Here is a 24,311-nt window from a genome sequence, read left to right on the forward strand (position 1 = left end):
GGAAATCGGACGTGGTCTCTGAGGTTTGCCGGGGCAGAAACTCCGTCGTCGTTGGTTTATAGCGGTTTTTGCTTGAGCTGAGTGAGAGAGGAGAGGAAAAAGTGCATTGTTTTGCGACATGCTGCAGAGCACAAGACCAAGTTGAAGTTTTGCTCGGTGGTGCATATCAGAAAATTTTGCGAAAATGGAAGGTGATATTTTGTGGTCACTCTCACTTGCCGGTGTGGGATAAAGTTGTGAAGTTGCCGGTGGGGAGGGAGGGGAACCGGATTGCGATTGAAATTAACTTTTGAGACAGAGGTTTGTGCAATCATGCTGAGTTTGCTGTTCGGTGACACTGCACTCTGGCACTGATTGGAACAAGTCTAGTGGAACTTTGATTTATGTTTCAGACTTGTAGTTTGGCTCATAATTTTAGATTGGATTTGGAAGAGATTTCCCTACGGCTTGTTTAACCTTTTTTATATTTGTAGTGTGAAAACAGTATATTCAAATTCTTCCTAAGTCATGCAAAATAAATTGTAAAGGTCAAACAACTTCCTTTCTACTTAGTTAGAAATATCAACAACCCTCCAAACACGTGAAATACCAATTTCCACCGAGGAAGCTCCAAACACCTCACAGGAAACACAACCCAACACGTTCGACTTCCGCTCGCAAATAGAGCAGTACCTATTATAAGCCCCCACTTCACTCTTCACTAGAAGTGTATGAAATCGTTCCCCCAAAATTACCTCTCTTCACCTCGGCCCTTAACCTTATCGCCCAATGTCATCGATAATTTAAACGAGTTCGTTGTGTGTACACTCGAAATTCGCACCCCACCCCCACAATTTTCCGCACCTTTCCGTCTTCGTTGGAATTAATTTCCCACTAGAGGGGTGTGAGAAAGGGGGGCATTCTCAAAATTTCTCGCACATTTTTCCCGCCGATATTATCATACCGGTTTTGTCGTTCCCTCGTGCGCGTGCCGACCAAAAAAAAAAAGGGTAATGAATTCGTACGGGTTATTAGCCGAGACACCTACCGGGGGAGAGATTGTTGTGTCGAGAGGGGGTCGTTTTTTGTGATCAGAAGAGTTTTTAAAGTAGATCGATTTCAGTGTTGGATAAGGATCTATACTTGTTCAATTTGGAAAATAAGCGAAAAGGTTTTAATAATACACACCAAAAAATAATCATGTGATTTTACGTCTTTTAGATGCACATAACTGGAGCGTATCATAAGACGCAAAATTACGTCTGATTTTAAAATTACACGAAGATGAAAGCTAAAAAAATGGTCAAGTAAAATTACACTACTTGAGAATTACACGAATGTAAAATCAAACCGGCTACATAGACTAAAATGTTAAAGTATTTCTTTCAGATTTGATACCATCATTTTAAAATTGAAATTGGTTAACTTTATTCATATTTTTATTTTCAATCACAAAACATTTTTTCACAATAACACTTTGTAAACGAACACACGACCAAAGTTCTGACATTCCTTGTTGCTCTGCTCGCGTTGAAATGGCCATTTTCTGTAAGCCTGCCCCCAACTCACCAGTGCCGGAGACCAAAACACTAGCAGTCAGAAAAATCAGTTCCGTCTGGTCACAGGCTGAACAGGCATCTGGCCGGGTCATCAAGATTCAGACCTTGACCTCCTCCTTGACCACGGAAAAGACGCCAACACGCACGGAACCAGCTGCCGAAACGAACGGTCCGGCCCGGGAGGGGAGCTCCTCGAATTTCTAGGGCTTCCAGCGATGCGGTTGCTGGGAGCATTTCTGGTCATCATCACTCTGTTTGATCCCGGAATGCTTGGTGAGAGGCCTGCATAAGATTCCGCTCCCGCTACACTTCGGAACATGGCCCGGATTTTCAGCGCACTGAAACAGGAAAACAAAGGAAACAAGCAATGTCACAAATCGTACTAATTTGTCGGAATCTTTGAGCACTTACTTTGGGTACGGGTTTTCTATGTCCTTTTTGGCCGGTGGAAGCAAATTTCGGAAATTGTTCCAGACTGCTGCTAGGTTTTTCTTCCAAAAAATAAATTTGCGTCGACTCTCGTTTCGCGTTGTCGAAGATGGCTGACATTTCGAAAGTGACAAACTGCACTCTCAAGAGAAAAGCACTGGGTTGGTTTAAAATTGTGGCTTATTTGATGTAAAATTAAACGAATTAACACGCTCCAGCTATGTGCATCAAACGTATCGTGTTATTACGTTTCGGATAATGTAAAATTCAGATAAAACCATTGCCAAGAAAATTGGACAATTTGCGTTTGATTTGCGTCGTCTAACCACAAAATTACATCACATTTTCAATTACACGACCGAGTTTTCTGTTCGATTCGTATTTACATTCAATGTAATATTAATATTTTTTTAGTGTGTAGTTTGATTAATGAGATGATTGTATAAATTATAAATTTTTATTAAGAATTATATATATAAAAAAATAGCAATCGATGCTTTTATCGTCTATTGATAATGATAACTCATTCAAATTTACTTTTTAGGCTGTTGCAAAAAATTTTCGTTGTTGTCTCCTTAAAATTTGACATAAAATTTAACGAAATTTTGAATACAAATAGCTGAGATCAATTTAAATGCATCCCCCTGAGTTTATAACCATTTTTAACATGTTTACACGGCAAAACAGGAGTTCCCAAAATCGTGAACAACGATTTCGTACCATGGGATTTGAACGCTTTGTTCGTGGTTCCCATTTTCATGAACGCTTGTTCACGATTTTGGAAACTTTTTTCTCCATGAACGTGCGTTTATTTTTTTTAAATTTCAGTGAATTTTTTAAGTACAACACTTAAAAAAAATTGTTTGCGAAAAAAATTGTTTAGTCCAAAATTTGTTCAAGCTGATTGGCAAACAACTGTTACATTACTCGTGTATAAAGCATTTTCATTGAAATGTTGAAATTCTGGCCTGTAATTTAAATTATTTTTTTTATTGTAATGCCCTACATCGATTGAGGAACAACATCTTTGGAAAATATTTGCATCGGCTTTGATTAACTTTTTTATAATTTACGTGTTCGTTTAAAAGTATTAGTTCCATAAAAAATTCGTATAACATAGTCTATTTTTAATAAAAGTGCTCATTATTTGTTATATGGAAATCAAAAGGCGCCAAATTTTGTATAGAATTTTAGTTTGAAAGTCTATAAGGTTCACAAAATATCGTATTTGTTTAGTAATATTTTTTTATAATATACAATATGGGTTTTAAACGACGCAAATTTGGTTTAGATTTCCAATTGTTTTGGATTTTAGTGCATAATAATAAAATTTTCGCAGAACTTCATATTTTTTTCAAATTATTCTAATTTTTCTTCTATTTTGGGTATCAAACGAAAGAAACTTTGTATGCTATTTTACTTTATTACGAATAAAATCACAAAATACAGTATTTTTTTACCAAGATACTCAAATTTTTAAAGCATATTCATTTTTTTTTGTAACAAAACACCTAAGTTTTAAAAAGATTTTTTTTCAAATTTCAAAAATTTGCTTTGTTGAAATTTTACTTTTGTGCTTTTTGAAAATTTGAGTATTTTCGGAAAGTATGGTTAGTTGCGAGTATTTTAGTTTTTTACAAAAAAATACGGTATGTTGTAAAAATTTTAGTTTTTCATAAAAAAAACTCTAAATGCATGCCAAATTCCGCTCTGTTTGATACCCATACTGTTAATAATACGGTAATACAGTATTTTGTGAAAGTTCGAGTAATTTATAAAAAAAGTCTAAAAAGGCTTTATCCATAAAGTACGTCACCCTAAAATCAGCCAAAATTTACCCCCCCCCCCTCCCTCCCTTTGAAATGCTTTTCCTTTACTTATAATACGCATTGTCACCTCCATTCCCTAGAGCGTGACATACTTTATGGATTGCGCCTAATGTGAAAATGTATAACAAATTCGTTTTTTATACCTTTATTGATAATTATTAAAAATTGAGTATTTTTGTAAAAATACGGTATTTTGCTAAAGTTTTAGTTTTTTACAAAAAAAACTTTAATAAAGTGAAAATGCAAAATTTCGCTTTGTTTGATAACCATATTGCAAATTTTGAAAATGTAAGTATTTTCTTTAAATACGGCATGTCGTCCCGACGATAACGATTAAAAAATTATCGAGACTCGACTCGTTAACAACCATGGTTTTCATAGATTTTTTTTAAATTTGCAATTTGGATTCTATATCAATATGGCGACGCAAAATTTAGATTAGATTTTCAATAATTTTGAAATTTTAGTGAGAAAAACAAAAAATTACATGGTGATACGTTTTTGAAAAATGTTCCATTTTTTTTTTAAATTTGCAATAGAGGTTACAAGAAATCATAATACTTAATATTCACAAAATATCGCATTTAAAAAATACTATTTTTTAATGTACACTGTGAGTTTGACACAAACTCTTAAGTAGTGAAAATTTATACAAAATTATGCGTCGTTTGATTTCTAATGTGCAAAGTGTGAAAATCAGAGTTGTTTTTTTCCATAAATTCATGCTTTTTTGTAAAAATTTAAATGTATTATTATTTTTATTTTTCATTCAGAGCAAAAGTTTTCATTATAAAATTTTGCGTTTTTTGTTACTTGGCAGGTTTGTTTTTTAGAATGTTTTAATTATCTACAAAGTTGTAGAACAGAAAAATGTTTTGTAAAAGTTACTACTTTTTTCTCTTTGTTTGGTTGCCTTCAACGGCCATGATCAACGACGACCAACACTATAAAACAAAATCGTAAGATTGCGATAATTCGTGATGCTTATGAGCAAAACTTCTTATGTTTACATATAATTTTTTGGTAAATGTCTGCTTTACAACTTTGTAAAATTTTGCTACACAAACAACTCTGCAAAGTTACAAAGAACACGAAATTATAAAATGAAAAGTTTTGTTCTTAATGAAAAATTACCCTTCTGTGTTATTATATTCCCATAAAATGACACGAAATCATACCAAACTTTATGAATTTGGAACATATGGCAATCTAAGTCATGTCGTTGTTCTCGGAATTATCATGACTACTTCGGAATCGGTTTTGATTATTATCTCAAATTATCAAAAAACGCTTCTGTTGATAAGTTTTGAACTTACATATGATTTCATAAAATGGTGAATTTCTGGTTGATAATTGTCTACATAGAACACTTACAATTTATTAAGCTACTTTCACCAATTTCCAGCAAAATAAACTCCTTAACGAAATGGCTGTACTCAGCTCGTTAATCGGCTAAATTGTAAGGTGGCTTGGGACAGGAAAATTGCTTCACCTCACGAACCTCAGATTTCCCTCGTGACCTCCTCCTTCCCCCTTCTCCTCTTTTCAAGGGGATCCCCGTCATCTAGAACCCCCCAGTGGCACGTCACGCCACGCCACGCCAAGTCTCATGACCGTCAATGCCACCGGCACACATACACGTCATACGTACGGTACGTATGTGTGTTTGTGACTCTGTTTTCGGTTCATGAAGGTCTATTAACGATTTTGCCGGTGGGCCCATGTCACCCCCACACCAAACCTTCGATTTTCACAGTTGGGTGGAAATTTCTGGCACACTCGCAAAATTCCGATATTATTATGATTATAAGTTGTAGAGTTGTTCAGCGCCGACCCACCAAAAAAGCAGTTTTCCCCCGCGCGGTTTCCTGTTCGTTGTTAGTTTTTGGGAAATTCTTGGGGTGGAGGTGTAACGGGGTTGGACGGTTCAAGTCATACGCATAAGTCAAGGACTCAGCCGCGGCGGCTTTTGGTGGTGACTTTTGGGGTTCTGGCACCGACAGCCGTGTCTATACGCTCTATATTTCAAGGCTCAAGTCATGCGGAAAAACTTATTAACACACACTCGAGTGGTATTGATAAGTGGAACTATATTTGGGGTTGCCGCGCGGGCTTCGGAGAAGCAACAATTCAAAGTTTGTTTTTCCTTTTTTCCCAAGTTGGTTGTTTTTGTTTTTGCGTTCCTTTGTCGTAATTCGTTTCGAAAGCATGACGGAATATTATGATACGTATGATATACTCTTGTTCTCTCGTTTTATTCGCTTATCAATTATTCTAGCACTGGGCAAAGCGAGGTTTGGATGAGGTTGGTTTCACATTCTAGCGAAGATTTGCATGCCATAGATTTATAAAAAACTAGATCAATTTTTACAATCTTCATCACTTATTAACTGGAAAATACTTTTAAAAATCTCTTTTCGCATAATTTAACATTTCTGTTGGATAAAACAAAACCAGAAACAGATGAAATTTAACAATTTTGTTCTTATTTCAATAATTTAAAAATATTTTTTTCATTTGAAGATCAATCGAACGTTTAAAAAAAACTTAAACCAGCATTTCCAAAATATTACATGTAACTTAATCCCCCTCAATCATTGTCAAGCAATCTTAAACAATATGTTTGTCATTCATCCATATTGTTGACTTGCTGTTAGTTTGTTCGAAATATTACAACTTTTACATGAACCAAAAATATTCATATGTAAACCAAAATTGAGCAGCTATTTAATCCGACTCCTGAAAATTGTGCAATGACTGGCTCTTCAGACCCTTCATGAAGTTGAATATATCTGGAGTTTTTTTTAAAAGGTCCAATAAACCAAATTTCCAGCAAAAAGTGGAAATTTGGTTCATTGGAACCTCTCAAAAAAAAAAAACTAACTTAATCCACCTATGTGGTTGATGCCTTCCTCACTTTTTACCAACAATGGGTAATATGAGTGTTTTGGACACATATTTCAGCTATTTTTTTTAGGTCCAGAAAAATAAGTACACAGATATAACTTAAGTTGTCATAACTTGAGACAGAGTTGCCAGATCTTCGATGTTGAGGACTCGTTGGAAAGGTCTCTTGATAACCTAATCAACGATGGGTCAGATGATGGATCCGGACATCGTTTACATACATTTAAGTGAGATCCGGCTTCAAAAAAGTGCATAAATATCACTTAAGTGGTCATAACTCGAGACAGGGTTGCCAGATTTTCAATGTTGAGGACTCGTTGGAAAGGTCTCTCGATTATCTAACCAAAAATGGGTCGGATGATGGTTCCGGACATCGTTTACATACATTAAAGTGAGATCCGGCTTCAAAAAAGTACATAAATATCACTTAAGTGGTCATAACTCGAGACAGGGTTGCCAGATCTTCGATTATGTGAACTCGTTGGAAAGTTCTCTTGATTACCTAACCAACGATGGGTCGGATGATGGATCCGGACATCGTTTACATACATTTAAGTGAGATCCGGCTTCAAAAAAGTACATAAATATCACTTAAGTGGTCATAACTCGAGACAGGGTTGCCAGATTTTCGATTATGTGAACTCGTTGGAAAGGTCTCTTGATAACCTAATCAACGATGGGTCAGATGATGGATCCGGACATCGTTTACATACATTTAAGTGAGATCCGGCTTCAAAAAAGTGCATAAATATCACTTAAGTGGTCATAACTCGAGACAGGGTTGCCAGATTTTCAATGTTGAGGACTCGTTGGAAAGGTCTCTCGATTATCTAACCAAAAATGGGTCGGATGATGGTTCCGGACATCGTTTACATACATTAAAGTGAGATCCGGCTTCAAAAAAGTACATAAATATCACTTAAGTGGTCATAACTCGAGACAGGGTTGCCAGATCTTCGATTATGTGAACTCGTTGGAAAGTTCTCTTGATTACCTAACCAACGATGGGTCGGATGATGGATCCGGACATCGTTTACATACATTTAAGTGAGATCCGGCTTCAAAAAAGTACATAAATATCACTTAAGTGGTCATAACTCGAGACAGGGTTGCCAGATTTTCGATTATGTGAACTCGTTGGAAAGGTCTCTTGATAACCTAACCAACGATGGGTCGGATGATGCTTCCGGACATCGTTTACATACATTTAAGTGAGATCCGGCTTCAAAAAAGTACATAAATATCACTTAACTTGAGACAGGGTTGCCAGATCTTCGATGTTGAGGACTCGTTGGAAAGGTCTCTTGATTACTTAACCAACGATGGGTCGGATGATGGATCCGGACATCGTTTACATGCATTTAAGTGAGATCCGGCTTCAAAAAAGTACATAAATATCACTTAAGTGGTCATAACTCGAGACAGGGTTGCCAGATTTTCAATTATGTGAACTCGTTGGAAAGGTCTCTTGATTACCTAACCAACGATGGGTTGGATGATGGATCCGGACATCGTTTACATACATTTAAGTAAGATCCGGCTTCAAAAAAGTACATAAATATCACTTAAGTGGTCATAACTCGAGACAGGGTTGCCAGATCTTCGATGTTGAGGACTCGTTGGAAAGGTCTCTTGATTATCTAACCAACGATGGGTCGGATGATGGATCCGGACATCGTTTACATGCATTTAAGTGAGATCCGGCTTCAAAAAAGTACATAAATATCACTTAAGTGGTCATAACTCGAGACAGGGTTGCCAGATCTTCGATGTTGAGGACTCGTTGGAAAGGTCTCTTGATTACCTAACCAACGATGGGTCGGATGATGGATCCGGACATCGTTTACATGCATATAATTGAGATCCGGATATATGTGAAAACACATTTTTATACATAACTTTTGAACTACTTATCGAAACTTCAAACAATTCAATAGCGATGTATGGGACCCTAAACCAAGTTCAATGCAACTGGATTGATCAAAATCGGTTCAGCCAGTGCTGAGAAAACTTGGCAAGATTTTTAAACACATACATACATACACACACACACACATACACACACACAGACATTTGTTCAGTTTTCGATTCTGAGTCGATATGTATATATGAAGGTGGGTCTTCGAGCTTTTAATAAAAAGTTCATTTTGAGAGCAGGATTATAGCCTTACCTCAGTGAGGAAGGCAAAAAAAAAAACTCCAGATATATTTACTTACTGCAATATTGATTTTCCTTGGAATACAATTTTCATGTTTTCAAAAATGTTGTCTAAAAGTGTCTTTCAATAACAGTTACGCTGCCCATGTTCGCATAAATGTCCCATATGCAAAAACAGCAAGCTGAGAAAAACGCATTTGAAGTTTGTCCCATACATAAGGCTACGTGTTAAGTTTTCGCAAAAAAATGGATTTCCTCCTTATTTCTAGAACAAAGTACTGGATGTTATAGGCTCTTTCGAAAGAGCACACAATTTTGAATCAAACTGCATCAATAACTCGAAATCGATGAAAATGCATATGGGACATTTATGTGATCAGGGGCAGTACGCTTCTGTTAAAACATTGCATAACATAATGATTTAGAATGTACAAACATTTGTTCCCTTTATATCATCACCCACTTTATATCATTGAACCGAACCAATTTTTTTAAATCAATTTTTTATAGCCAGCCATTTAAGTTTTTTTATGATTTTTTGCAAAGTAATTTTTTTTCACAATTTAAATTATTAACTTTGGGTATCATATTTCAACCTACAAATAACTTTCGGTAGATGTTCTTAATGCTTTTCAAGAATACAAACATCTAGCTGGTAAGTGTGGGGGAATGCAGCGACCTCAAATTTAAATCATTAAATTTGTCCATTTTTCGAACCTCACCACCGTTCTGACCCTGCGCGCTTACGCAAGCATAAATAATTTTACCCGTCGACTCGCGTTGCGCGACAAATAATTAAGCTTATGTACAGGTGTGGATCATGAGTCATCCTCACCTGAAAAGCCCTTTATTAAATTTCGCCAATTGTTAGGCAATCAAAAAAATGGTTAAGCTTTCAATTATGAATGTGCGATGTTATTACACAGGGGAAATTGAGGGTGTGGCTTAACCAAATTCATTGGCATGTTTGTTCAATGGAGAATTCGACCTTCTCATTATTGACCAACATTTTGGAGAATGTTTTAGGAACATAATTTTGATATTCCAATAACATAATTTAAAGTTTCACGACAATGGTTCGAACCCATGACTTCCGATTTTGAGGTGTACTCACTACACCATACGGAAAGTCATGAAGAATTGCAGAGGTCTGCATAATTTAATTCATGAGGTTCATCGATGCTTCTCATCGAAACGGACCACTTTTAGTAGAACAAAATTTAGTAGAGTTTTCGGGGACTGACTATAAAAACCCCAAAATTCTTGAGGAGGGCAGTTAGTTCCAGTCAGTTCCAGCCAGTTCAAGCCCAGTCCAGTTCCAGATCCTGAAGAAGCCCCAGACCAGCCGGACCCGCCAGCAGCCACCAGTAGCAGAGGCCCCAGTCCAGCCGGACTTAGCGGTGGAGGCCGCAGTCCGCCGGGACTTAGCCGCTGTGAAGAGTCCGCCGGGACTTAGCCGCTGTGAAGAGTCCGCCGGGACTTAGCCGCTGTGAAGAGTCCGCCGGGACTTAGCCGCTGTGAAGAGTCCGCCGGGACTTAGCCGCTGTGAAGAGTCCGCCGGGACTTAGCCGCCGTGAAGAGTCCACCCGGGACTTAGGAGTTCGGGTCTGGCATGGCTCGGCGAAGAGGTCTGGAGGACAAGTCTGGCTTCAACGTAGAGAACTGGCTCGACGAAGATCTTAATGCAAAGTGATGTGATCGTGCGCGTAAAAGTTAAGCGTGTTACCGAAAAAAATGTAATCTTTAAAAAGTGTAATAGACAAATAAGTGATGTTTACTGATCTGTTTTGACTCTACAAGAAAATATCACAAAAATCCTGAAAGCCTAAATCGCTCGGGCCGTTCATCATTATTAATTCAAAACTTTAGGGACCGTCCATAAACCATGTGGACACTTTTTTGGAAATCTCAACCCCCCCTCCCCTTCGTGGACAATTGTTCATACAAAAAAATCTTTTCGTATGGATCGTGGACAATCGCCTAAGGAGTCCACGTGGTTTATGGATAGGCCCTTAAGAAAAACAATTAATCGTTTTTCAATTATATATTCAAATATATATTATTTTTTGCTCCCTGATTTTTTGGATAAGTTAAGAATCCTAAATTCTTGCTGGGAATGAAGATCGTAGCAAAGAGTTCATTGTAACGTAAATTTAAAATTATCAATCGATTTTTTTTGCATTTATTGAAAATTAAATCTTAATTGCAAGACTTTTTTTTATGGTTTAAGATTTTAACTTATCATTGCATTGAAAATAAAACAAATGATTTTTTTGAAAAACTGGATATTTTTTAAAGACAAATTTCGATTTTTACGAACATTACGAAAAAATAGACATAGATTAAATTAATTAGACTTCAGCGTTCTTTGCAATTTCTAATGTATAGAGTAAAAATTAAGTAAGTTTGACTTGAAAAAGCGTTAGCGCTTCTTTCAGCAATTGTTTTCATTTTCGTCACCAAAAATTATAATTAAAATTGTCCGACCTGACAAAGCTTCAGCAAAAACCAAATTTGGACTGCAAAGTCAAAAAGTTGGGCACCCTTGAACTGGTTTGAGTGACTAAAAAATTGCAGGGATCAAGTATCTCTAATGGCACGTTTTTAAACAATGGAAAACAAATAAACATAGAAGGAAGATTTGAAAATAAAGTGTGTATAGGTTTTGTAGTTGATCAATTTATCTAACACTTTATTGTCCATAAAAATAAAATTTTGAATGAATTCTAACTGTTTACATATAAATTATAATAAAAATATAAAATTTATTACATGTAAAATATTGTAATAAGATCTTTTAATGAAGCACTTTTTTGAAAAAATGAGTGTAACTCAATCCATGATAGTCCATGATGGCTTTTCAGGAAAAAGATACACGAATAGAAAAACGAATTTTCATTTGATTTTTCCTCATTTCCTATTATTATTTTTTCATTTTTCAAAATTTGTTCATGTGTTCAAGGGGACTTAAAAATGCATCTCTTGCACTATGGTTTTAGATGATGCAAAATCTGGTACCAAAATAATATGTTTTTGAAGAAAGGAGATTTTTGGAAAAATTAAACTTAATTTAGGAAATCATTTTTAAAAGTAAAATTAAATTTGTAATTGAAAACGACTTTTTTGATAAATGTCACTGTTTTCTGGTTTTATGCCTTCTATGAAACAATAAGCGTTAAATTGTAGTTCTCTGGAAATCCATTCCTAAGAAAACTTTTCCGTTGAAAATTGATGTTTTTCAATTTAAAAAAATATCTACTTCAGAGAAATAGATTTAGAATTTTTAAACGTTTATTGTGCTAGCTCTCTTGGGTGAAACTTGGTTTGCATCCTTTTCACCATACAATGGCTGTAACTTTTACCCTAAAAGTTTGTGTTCTAGATCTCTAAATGTGCTCGTAAAAATACATTTCAATAAAATTTATCATTGCAAAGCTATTTTTGTTAGCCGGGACCGTGGTGTAGGGGTAAGCGTGATTGCCTCTCACCCAGTCGGCCTGGGTTCGATCCCAGACGGTCCCGGTGGCATTTTTCGAGACGAGATTTGTCTGATCACGCCTTCCGTCGGACGGGAAGTAAATGTTGGCCCCGGACTAACCTAAAAAGGTTAGGTCGTTAGCTCACTCCAGGTGTAGGAGTCGTCTCCCTGGGTCCTGCCTCGGTGGAGTCGCTGGTAGGCAGTAGGACTAATAATCCAAAGGTCGTCAGTTCGAATCCCGGGGTGGATGGAAGCTAAGGTGTAAAAAGAGGTTTGCAATTGCCTCAACAATCAAGCCTTCGGACACTTAGTTTCGAGTAGGAATCTCGTAATCGAGAACGCCAAGGCAATGCTGTAGAGCGAATAATTTGATTTTTTTGAAAGCTATTTTTGTGAATCTGATTGTTGACTGTTTATTGTTTTGAATAAAATGAGTTGGCGAAATTGAAATTAACATTTTGGTTTATTGAATAAAGTTGTTTGGATTTTCATGTCAAACATTTTTCTAGCAGTTGAAAAAATCTGCTAGCATGTGAATGTAAGCCTACTGTGTCTGTTCAACCACTGCCGTCTAACTCTTGCCAATCGGCTACTGGAGAATGAGAGACGTGAAAAAATTAGCTTCACTCACTCAATTCGTGTCATATGACTGACTTGTAAATTCCTCTTTAAACACAATTTGACTTTTTTCAAGCAATTGAATGGTTGTAGACTGTGCAAAACACTTAATACAACCATAGTTTTTTTTTTCAAAATTACATTTGAACGCATAAATACGAACTTGTTGTGTAAAAACTTGTTTCTTTATGTGTGTGCGTGCAACGTCGAATGAGCGTTGGTCGACTACTGCCTCGCATTGCAGCTGCTCAATGAGCTAGAACACTCACGACTGCGCCGGTTTTGTTTATGTCACGGTTTTGCGGTTCAGTGAATGGGTCTCGAACATTCGTGTCAGCGTCGTCGATTTTCGCGTCATGACCCCTGACATTTTTAGCACTGATTTTAAGCATCATAAAATGTATAGAGACACATCATTCAAAGTAATTTGATTATTGAAAACGTTGTGTTATCAAAAATCATCAAACGTTTTTTTAATTTTTTTTTTATAATACGTAAATTAACTTTTGATCTTCTAATATTTATTTTATTTTGTTTTAACACAATCTCATCGCTCATAACTTAATATTGATTTTGTGGGAATGACAATTGCTGAGGTATATTTTCTGTTGATGAATAAACAAATGTTTTAAAGTTGATTTCCAATTTTGCAATATAATAATGAAGTATTTGAGAATACTTGTCTGCCTAATGAAGATTATTGTTTAAATGATAATCCGTTAAAACAAAAACAATTATTTTCTGAAGTATTTTGATTATCGAGTAAAAGCAATTATTTTTAAAAATCAGATAATTTTGCATGCATCTTAGTGTTGGAATGTGAACCTACTCATCAAATTTCTACTATCGTTCCGTTTGCCCAGTGTGTTTGATATAATTATCTTAAACCATAGATATCGATTGTTGTAAGTGTGTTCTGAGATATAATCTTTAATCTATATCGTAAATAAAAGTAATAGTTGCCAACGATACTTCACGCTCTATCACTTTTTTTCTTTCTTCTCTTCTTCATTTCCCTAGCCAAAAATAATCATTATGCTGCATGTCTCTTCTTATTTTCATCACGTTTCCGCTATCTCTTATCTATTTTTCTCTCTCTCTCTCTCCCTATACAAAATCATTCTATTTCGATATCTATACATACTCATAACCACTCTATATCTAGATTAAGGGGGGATGAGTGCCCAATAGTCGTAGTCGACTTAAGGTGTCGTCAGTAACATAATCATTAAATGACCACAACTCATAAACTGTTCTAATAAAGTTTTTCCTTCTTTTTCTGTTTATTTAAAAATTATCGAATGAAACAAAAATCCCACAAAAACGCAAAAAAAAAAACCAAACAGGGTCAGGAAATTCCGATCTACATCTGGTACGAGAGCTACCCGACGCACAGCGGCGAGGGTTACGAGGGGCGCGTATCGCGAGTTTCGCCGGATTCGAGCTTCGGCGCGGCCTCGCTCAACCTCACCAACATCCGCGAGTCGGACCAGGGCTGGTACGAGTGCAAGGTGGTGTTCCTGAACAGGCCGCCGAAGCAGCACAAGAACGGCACCTGGTTCCATCTGGACGTGCACGCGCCCCCGCGGTTCAGCGTTACGCCGGAGGACATCATTTACGTTAATTTAGGTGAGTTTCAGAGGGGGGAAGGGAAGAAAGTGGGTCACTTCATGGTTTCACTACCGAAGATAGCTAGGAGGGGGAGAGATAAAAGTTTATCTTTGGTCAAGTGGGTGGAAATGACGGAATAGTAACTACAAAATTTGTACAAAAAATAAATGATTCGAGTTTCCACGAATCTTTTCTAAAATAATGTGTCTTTGAAAGTGTTAAAATCTGTACTTTCATGAATATTTTTTTCATTTATTATACTTCCATTCTTTAAGGTGGCATATCAAAATAAAACCATCAAAGTTTTTTCGGAAAAATAGGTACACGGAAAAAATATATTTTTTTCATTTTTTTTATTACTGAAAATGAAAATCACTTTTTTAAATGTTTTTAGGGGACTAAATAGACTTCTTCTGAGCCATAGTACGTGATTTTTTTTGGAAAATATCGGAAACCTGGGCAAAGAAATAAAACATAAATTTTAAAGCAAAACCGCTCATGCAATCAAAAAGTATCTTAATTTGTTTTTGATAAAATGAACTGTTTTCAAGTTATTGCTACTTTCAGGTGTACATTTTTGATAATTTTTCTTTTTTTTTTTCATTTCAAAAATACTTCTTGAATGATAATCACCAATAAATACTATATTTTTCAAAAGTTGAGATAATTTACTACAATCCCTCTGGAACTATGAATATGGGTCAACCTGAAAAATTAAATTTTAGTTTCTGTGGAAGTTCAAAGAATTGGAATCGCTGAAAATGAATTTCTCTAAGTGTTACCTTATAAGCCTGTTATTTTCATGTGTCGATATCACGGAAATTATTGCTCTGATTTTCAATGTAAAAAAAAACATGAAAAAATATTTTTTTGGATCATTTCTATTTAAAAACGAATTCAAAAAATTTATATTTGATAACTTTTCTATAGACCTTTTCAAAAATTAAGCCTGTTTTTACAATTTGAAACTATTTTTAATGAAAAGATCAGATAATTTCACAATAGTTTCTTTTAACAATTACAATCGAACTAATGGTTTCCGAGATAAAGTCAGTTGAATATTACAGGCTATTGAGGTGAAATTAAAAAAAAACTTATTTTCATCGATTTGACAATTTTTCATAGTTTCAGAAAAAAAATTGTTTCTCGGCTGGTTAAACATATTTGCAAAGTGGCTTTCCATAATGATGTATTTAAAAATAAATAAAATTGTTTAGATTTCCAAAAAATATAACCTAAAACGTAACTTAACCTAACTCCAAAACGGTACTCTTGAGCAAAAATTCGGTAATAGTAGTTTATGCAACAAGTTGCAAAAAGAAGATTTTTTCTGCACAAGTCGTACATTTATCCAACGAGGTTTACCGAGTTGTATAAATACGACGAGTGCTTAAAAAATTAAGTTTTGCAACGAGTTGCTTACAACATTTTTTGCCATTTCGAAAAATGCTTCTAGAATAGAATTTTTTGTCAGACATTCATTTATTTAGTAAATTCACCGTTCAAAACAGAAAGATATTGAAAAATGTTTCTTTTCGATACTAGTGTTCAAAAGTTCAGCTTTTCAGCACCCATTACAGTGCTTAAAAGTAGAACTTTTCCAATAAAACATAACAAAACAAATCAAAAAATGCAAAAATACATATTTTATAAATCCAATTTCAAATAAAAAAAGTTAAATAAAAAAAAATTGTATTTGTTTACAGTGTAACTATTTTTTACTCAATAGTCCTCATTATAATTTACAACTTTGCCGAAGACACCAAATCGATCAGATAATCCAAATTCAAGATACAGATAGGAAATGTATGGATAAAGTTTCATCCAAATAAAATAAAAAAATACAGAGAAAAGTCGAATTTCGCGAAATTGTTGAGAATTACTCATTGTGAAAATCGGGATTTTGTATGGAAACAGGACATATTTTCTAACCTGGTAAAATACAAGAATCAAATTTCAAATCTCAAAGCTTTTTTGTAACAGTTTAATTTCACATTCCTGAAACGCCCACTGCAGGAATAAAAATCGGCTTTTCGCTTGATGCGTATTTTGCTATCAAAAATTAAATCTTCTATCCTAGTAGGCACTGACATGCCGTCGCCCACGTGGCCACGTGCTGTCCTCTGCAGGATTGGAAACTCTCATAAATGGTTTGCACGTTAAAGTTTTTTTCCTTCTTTTTTTTTGCCATTTCGAAACGTGAATATCAATGATGTAGTTAATTTTGTCCCTCTGCCTCTCTATTGGTCTCTCTATGGCAGTGCAAATTATCTTCTGATCTTGGTGTTATTCTTATTTCTTCTTCTTCTTCCTTGTTCCTTTCCCCGCAGGCGATTCGATTATACTAAACTGCCAGGCAGATGGCACCCCCACGCCCGAGATCCTGTGGTACAAGGATGCCAACCCGGTGGATCCGTCTTCTACTGTTGGCATCTTTAACGATGGTACCGAGCTGCGGATCAGCACGATCCGCCACGAAGACATCGGCGACTACACGTGTATCGCGCGCAATGGTGAGGGACAAGTCTCCCATACTGCCCGTGTTATAATAGCGGGCGGCGCTGTAATCATGGTAAAAATTTTGACTAAGAACAAATCAAATCGTAAACAAAAAAACCAACAAAAAATCTCAAAATCTGTACCACTACTTGAATCTGTTCTACCACCCTAATTTACGAAATCACACCCCGTCCCAGTGTGAAGTTCGGAATCTTTTCTCTCTTTGCCAACCAACATTTAAACAAGAACTAACTAGTTATGATTTGTCGTGTACATAAATACTTGTCTGGTAGAGCCATTTATCCGTCGTAACATTCGTGTTTGTGAGTGTAAATATAGCGACAATCACACCATTTTTCCTAACAACTCAAACTCTGTAGTAACTTCAATTTTGAACAGATTAAAACATTCTAACGAGAGAGATTTTTGAAACCAGGGACATCAATCAAAAAGAGAGAAAACGAGAAACCTTTTAATTAGAAGAGTGCGCTGACCCGCTGATTCGCGATTTTATTTTTGATAAACTAAACCTTACATTTTCACAAAACTCATCACTCTCATGATCCCCGGTCATTGCTAGCAATTAATACGCACACACCTCACTCTTTTGAGTACACTCTAATCAGAATATTTTGTGTAGCTTAAATTCAAAGATTTGCTGATTCGATCGAAAACAATCTTCTCTCGATTGCGACGGAAACGAAGCAAATACAAATTGGCCCCGGCAGGTTTCCTTCATCCCCACACCACCCTTTTTCTTTTCATTTCATTTCATTTCGATGCTATCGGTTTCAATTTCTTTATCTGAAAGTAAAAAGACACCCACACCCAGCAGCTTCACATGTCTTGTGCGCCCTCTTCTCATTTTGTCTCGTGGCTGATTGAGTCGGGAATCCGGGTTCCACCGGACATCGGACACCGGGCCGACCATTCAATCAGAAGCGAAACGCCACTAGGATATGCTTTTCCGGTTTTTCTTTCATTTCCCCGTTCCCCCCGCTGTTCTCCACTGCACTGTGCGAGTATCCTTCCTGTGGGTGCACTTTCCCGGGTCGATGTGTCGAAAGAGGGATTTTTTCATAATTTAAAAACGTCTATTACTGCCCACCATTGAAAAAACGGCTAATATCCACTTTTGGCAAAAATGACATATTAGCACCAGGTGGTAGAGGATGTACCAACGCATCTTCTGAAACTTGAATTTCACTAAAATGGTGTTCAGATTTGGCTGCCGATGCGAAAAACCAAACGGCTAATATGCCACTCTTATGGGAAATTGCCTTGACGGAGATTTGGTGACAAACACTAATACGCGTTTTTCTCAGAATACTTGATTTGGCATAATAGCCGAATTTTCAATTATGGGCAGATTAGAATTTCATACTTTTTTGATAAATCATCTGTGCAAAAAAATCAACAATTTTCATTTTAATGGTTTAAGTTTTTTAAATTGTTTAAGGTTTTTAAATAAAACTTTTTTTTTTAATTTTATTAGATTTTTGAAATAATTTTCTAACATATACTGTCGAATTCCATAAAGCCAAAACAATAAATTGTTTGAAATTGATCAACGGTTCATAGATTCATCAATGTTTAGAAAAATTTAAAATATATTAAAATTAGATTGAAATGGTCAAAATTACAATGAATGTCAGGCTGGTCACTAATCCGAAATTACCTGGAGTTTTAGAAGTAATACAGTAATTCGTAGTTACTCTGTAATTCCTAAGTAATTCTAGTAATTCTCATTTTTTCTAGTAATCAATGGTAATTCCTAGATTTTTTTTTTGGGAAATCATATAGACAATGATAAAATATTTAAAACAATTTAAACATTTTTTTCTCATCCATTTATTGTTTATTTATTGTCATTAAATTTCTAGCAATGTGACAGAAAGGTAACCAATCTGGAATCACTCGGATTTAAAGCAAGTAATTTAGTAATTCAGAATTACTCAGTGATTTCGCAGTAATTCATGTACTTTTCATTCCTCGATTAAATTTTCAAAAGGCCCTATCTGCATAGGAAACCCATGAGGGATAGGTTGTTTTGAAAATTTAATCTAGATTTATGTTATTCATATACTTAGATTAACATACTTGAATTTCTAAGAAAAAGATTATTATCAATAATAAAAATGGAAGAAATCGTGATGAATATTAATATTCAATAAACAGCAATGAAATAAGTGGTCATGATTTAAAATATACTTTCTGGTAATTCCAAGTAATTTAGGGAGAATTAGATAAATCCGTAACATATTTCAGTAATCCTGGTAATTGTAATTGGTAAAAGTCATTAATCCGTGTTCCTGGAAACCCTTTGTACTTTCAATGTAATTATGATCAACTTTTTCAAACATTAACTCGGGCGAGAACTCGGGAGTTATTATTGTATATCTTCTTCAAAATTTTAACGAATTTACAATAATTTTTGTATCTCATTTTTTTAAATGACTCTAGGCTTTTACCAAGAAATCATGTTTTTTTATTTGACATTCAGACAGAAAGCTGTGTTTTTTATTAGTATAAACAACGGAAAATTAAGAGCGTGAAAAATAAAAAATAAACAAATTTGGCCGGTCACTCTCAATCAGCATTAAGCCTCCAGCCAGACAAAAGCTTTAAGCACATCTGCTAAACCTAATGATAAATAAGTTTTAGTGATGAAAGTGAACATCAAATTTAGAATTTGTAATGGCTTTTCATTCCCCTATTGCAGAAACACAAATAATCTGACGTAAAAAATCTCAAACCACCAAACAAATCAAACATTTTGTTGCTTTTTAGATACAATCCTTGGTTATAAAAACTGAATTCATAGAATGAAATGGGAATTAAATCAAATTTATTGAACTTTTTGTCTTAAAAACATTTTTTTGTTACCAAATGTTATGGAAAACTAGAAATAAACTAACATTTTAATTATACATTCTAAAATGAGGATATTTGAATGAAAATTTATGATTTTCGAATTTTGATTTAATTAATTTAATATTAATGAATTTAGGTTTATGTGTGCCCAAAATAATTTATTTAGTTTAATTATGAAGTAGGAAAAAAAATTTATGATTTTTGAAAATTTAATCAAATTAATATTGAAATTGAGGGTATTATTTTGTAATGTTATTTCAACTAAATGGTTCTTCGAACATCCAACATTTTTAAAGAAGCTTTGGTGTGTTTTGATTTTGTTTATTTTCATTGAAAATAAGATTTGTTAATGTTTTAAAACATTTCTATATGGCTTCAAATTGAATAAAAACATAATCGTTATCATTTTTTTCAATTAATTTTCGATATTTTTAAATGAATATTTCAATACTATTTTTGTTACGATAAAAAGATTGTAGTTTTGTGTTTCACTTTTTTTTAATTGCTTGAATTTAGTTTGTCAAAAAATATGATTAGTTCAATTAGCTTTTTTTTGTTAGGCTGATGTAATTATTTTTCAAAGTTTTTGTCCCTCGGCTCTGGTCGGGGTCGAGGGGGGGCAAAAAATAAGAAAAATATAAATATTGAAATAACAAGCCATAGTTTCAACATTTTCATGGAAAAAGTGTTTTAAAATGCATTTTATACTAGTTCAGATGTTTTGCAATCATTAGTTTTCAAAAAATGTAATTTGACGAAAACAAAAAAAATATCGAAATAACAAAAACACTTTGCGATAATAAACATCGAAAAACTTCAAAGATTTTTAAATCAACCCAAACATGCTATAATGATTCTAAACGCAAGGGAATGCAATTTCTATTGACATTTTGAAGTTTTTTGAAAAAAAAATTTGCCCCCTGATTTTTCGGGCCAACTTTGAAGGGTGGAGGGGGGGGGGAGAGACAAAAACTTTAAATAAAATTTGTACCAGCCTTATCGGATGGTATCGAGCTATCAAAAAATTCCAGGCGCTTTGTTGTATTTTGTAATAAATATAAATTTTATTAAAATTCAAAAATCTTTATTTCCGGCAAGTTAATTAATTAAAATTGGCATTGATGTTGAAATCAATTACAGTCCAGACTCGATTATCCGAAGGTTTTTATGGGACTTCGGATAATCGAATCATGAAAAAAAATCTTTCGTATTTTTGCATTTTCTTACTTTTAATATCTAATTCGAGTTTTGCGACCCCATTTTAGTCAGATTTGAATATTGCCTATTAAATTAAAAAAAAAGTTTTTAAAACTAAAAGTAATAATCGATATGATCTGATCAATTTTTTTTTATGATTATATTTAGTTTTTTTCCAATTTCAATAACAGAATTTCAAAATTAATTATTAAAAAACCATTTAGTAACCGATCTAAAAAATAAAAATAAAAAAATACATTGAGTTAAGGTATCCACTTAAGGACGCTGAAATTCTTCACTTGTTTCACTCCAGAAAAATGAAACTTTTAAGACCCTCTTCAGACACATCGCATCCCGACAACTAGTCCCCCTAAATTAGTGGAATCGATGTGAATAGATGTTAGACACTCCTTTTTCTTCCTTCTTGATCCAATTTCAAACTGTCGTCCCCATCTTGTTGTGCACCGTGAAGAGCAGCTTCACCATCGTATCGTTTGGTCGGTCCTGATTAGAAATGCATGCTATCTAGTTGCTAACAATTTCACTTTTCTCCTATCCAATTTCCTGCGACTCCCCCGTCCCCCTCCATCTCTGAAACAAACTCCGTTAAAATGTATAGATTTTAAATTGGCATTTCTCTCTATCCTGTATCGAACTCCTCCCAACCTGGCATTCATGTTCACCAAAATCCTCAGCTTATGTTTCGCTGTTGTGTAGCTCTCTGGAAATCGCTTACTTTTACTTCTTCGTTTGAGCTTAATTTCCCCCTGCTTTTCCCAAAAAAGAAAAAAAAGAGTACAAAGAATCCTTTGATTTCGCTCCCTCAAACCACGTGCGCAATAGCTCATTCAAGACTGTGTCTCCCAATAAGTACCATTATTTCCCCACCGCTCCCACCTTTCCTTTCTCTTATTTTGAGTATATTTCGTAGGTTAAGAGATATCAACAAGACAAAAAGAAGAAGAATCAGAAGAAGGAGGTAGAACCACCTGCCAGCTGCAGAGCAACGAAACTTGCCGCACTTTGCATCTCTCATCTCATCTCTGCATGTCAGGTGTGCAGCTTGGACAGAAAAAAAAATGAGTCGAGAAACGAGAGATGAAATGGAAAATCACTCACTGTGATGTGATGTGATGAGACACTTTCGTTTGTTTGGCGATGGCAGGTGGTTCTTAAGCTGGTCGTTTGCTTCTTCTTCTTTTTTTAAAGGAATACTTGATGGTGCCTGAACTTTGTGAGGGGGGAAATTTGAGCAAATGGCTTTTTTGTTGTTTGTTGAAAGGTTGGGTGCAGTTGATTAGAGTGATGGAAAATTCTTTTTTTCTTTTTTTCCAAATAATAAGTTTATCCTGAACACAGAGAGGGAGTCCCAGAAATCTCAGTTGACTTAGCTTTTTAAATTTTCCTTGGTATTTTCAAGTTTTTCAAGAAATTGTAACAAAATAGAAGGCATCTTCAAAATAACTTATGCGTTTTTTAGCAAAGACAGTGAGCAAATTTGCAAACGGTAACAAAAGAGAGGGGTCTGCATGAAGGATAGTTGCTCTCTTGCTCACTGTCTTACTTTGAAACATACGGTAACAAAAGAGAGGAGAGTTATGGTCAGAGATTTGCTCTCTCGCTCACTGTCTTATCTTAGGATTCAATCAGAGCTTTTTTATTGTAGAAAGCAGTGTTGAAAATCAAGAATTTGAATGCAAGTTTCATATCTGTGATCTAAAATAGAATAAAAAAAAACTTCTTTTACAATTTTGAATAAATCCGTCACCAAAAGTTTTGATGTTTATTTTTGCATTTTGCAAAAAATGTCAAAAAATATAAAAACTGCCAATGCTCAAATTTCTCTCTGGCGCCGAACAACTTCACAAAATACTAACTCATCAACTTTTTCCCGACATGTTAACCTTACTTCGATGTTTAAAAAAATCAAACAAAAACTAAAAAAACGCAGGTGCCGCCCACTAATCAAACGAAACTGGAGGGAGAGAAGGTGCAGTTCACGTGCGAGGCCAAGGCGATGCCCGGCAACGTAACGGTGCGGTGGTTCCGCGAGGGGTCCCCGGTCCGGGAGGTGGCCGCCCTCGAGACGCGCGTCACGATCCGCAAGGACGGGTCGCTCATCATCAACCCGGTCAGTGCCGACGACTCCGGCATGTACACCTGTGAGGTATCGAACGGCATCGGAGAACCACAAAGTGCTTCGGCTTTTTTAAATATAGAGTGTAAGCTAAACTTGCGTGCAATGTTGTATGAAAAGATTGTTTACATTTTTGTTCACCGTTTTTTTTAGATCCTGCCAAAGTGACCTTCACCCCAACAATACAATACTTACCGTTTCGTTTAGCTGGTGTTGTACAATGCTATATAAAAGCAAATCCTCCTCTACAATATGTAACATGGACCAAAGATAAAAGATTACTGGAACCTTATCAAACAAAAGATATAGTTATAATGAACAACGGTTCGCTGTTGTTCACCCGGGTCAACCAGAACCATCAGGGCCGGTACACGTGCACGCCGTACAACGCCCAGGGTACGCAGGGATCGTCGGGTCACATGGAGGTTCTGGTGCGGAAACCACCGGCCTTTACGATCGAACCGGATCCACTGTACCAGCGGAAGGTGGGCGAAGCGGTTGAGATGCACTGCGATGCCCAGGAGGCGGAAGGGACGTCCAAGCCGACCATCACCTGGCAGCGACGGGACGGTCAACCGTTGCAGAAGAACCGGGTCCGGATCCTGAACGGTAACATCACGATCGAGAACCTGCGTCGATCGGACTTTGGTTACTACCAGTGCGTGGCCTCCAACGAGGTGGCCACGATCGTGTCCGCGACGCAGCTCGTGATCGAGGGCACCCAGCCACACGCCCCGTACAATCTGAGCGGGGCGGCCACCGAGTTTTCGGTGACGCTCTCGTGGATGCCCGGCTACAGCGGCGGTCCGGACTACAAGCAGGACTATACCATCTGGTATAGGGAGGCCGGCGTGTCGGACTGGTCAACGATCCCGGTGACGCCGTCCGGCAGCACCCAGGTCACGATCAACCGACTCTCGCCTGGGACGACGTATGAGTTCCAGGTGATTGGAAAGAATGCCCTCGGCGACGGCATGATGAGTAAGGTCATCACGATACGAACGTTAGGTAAGTTGGATTGCGAGTTGTATGCAAT

At 35.9% G+C, this 24,311-nt stretch overlaps 1 protein-coding gene across 13 annotated transcripts in view; it reads left to right on the forward strand.

The window, feature by feature from the left end:
- The window catches only part of LOC120417311 (protein turtle), a 95,384-nt gene that overhangs the window by 60,920 nt on the left and 10,153 nt on the right, over positions 1–24,311 (forward strand). For 7 of the 13 annotated variants that reach the window (XM_039579263.2, XM_039579265.2, XM_039579266.2 and 4 more), the window contains 5 exons: positions 6,075–6,101; positions 14,304–14,586; positions 16,899–17,140; positions 23,090–23,360; positions 23,429–24,283. In XM_039579263.2, the coding sequence (XP_039435197.1) occupies positions 6,075–6,101; positions 14,304–14,586; positions 16,899–17,140; positions 23,090–23,360; positions 23,429–24,283 (1,678 nt within the window). The remainder of the gene's footprint in view (positions 1–6,074; positions 6,102–14,303; positions 14,587–16,898; positions 17,141–23,089; positions 23,361–23,428; positions 24,284–24,311) is intronic. The other 6 variants (XR_008212303.1, XM_039579268.2, XM_039579269.2 and 3 more) reach the window with 1 other exon arrangement.

This window comes from Culex pipiens, chromosome 2 (genome assembly GCF_016801865.2).
Source record: "Culex pipiens pallens isolate TS chromosome 2, TS_CPP_V2, whole genome shotgun sequence".
In the NCBI taxonomy this organism is placed as follows: Eukaryota; Metazoa; Arthropoda; class Insecta; order Diptera; family Culicidae; genus Culex; species Culex pipiens.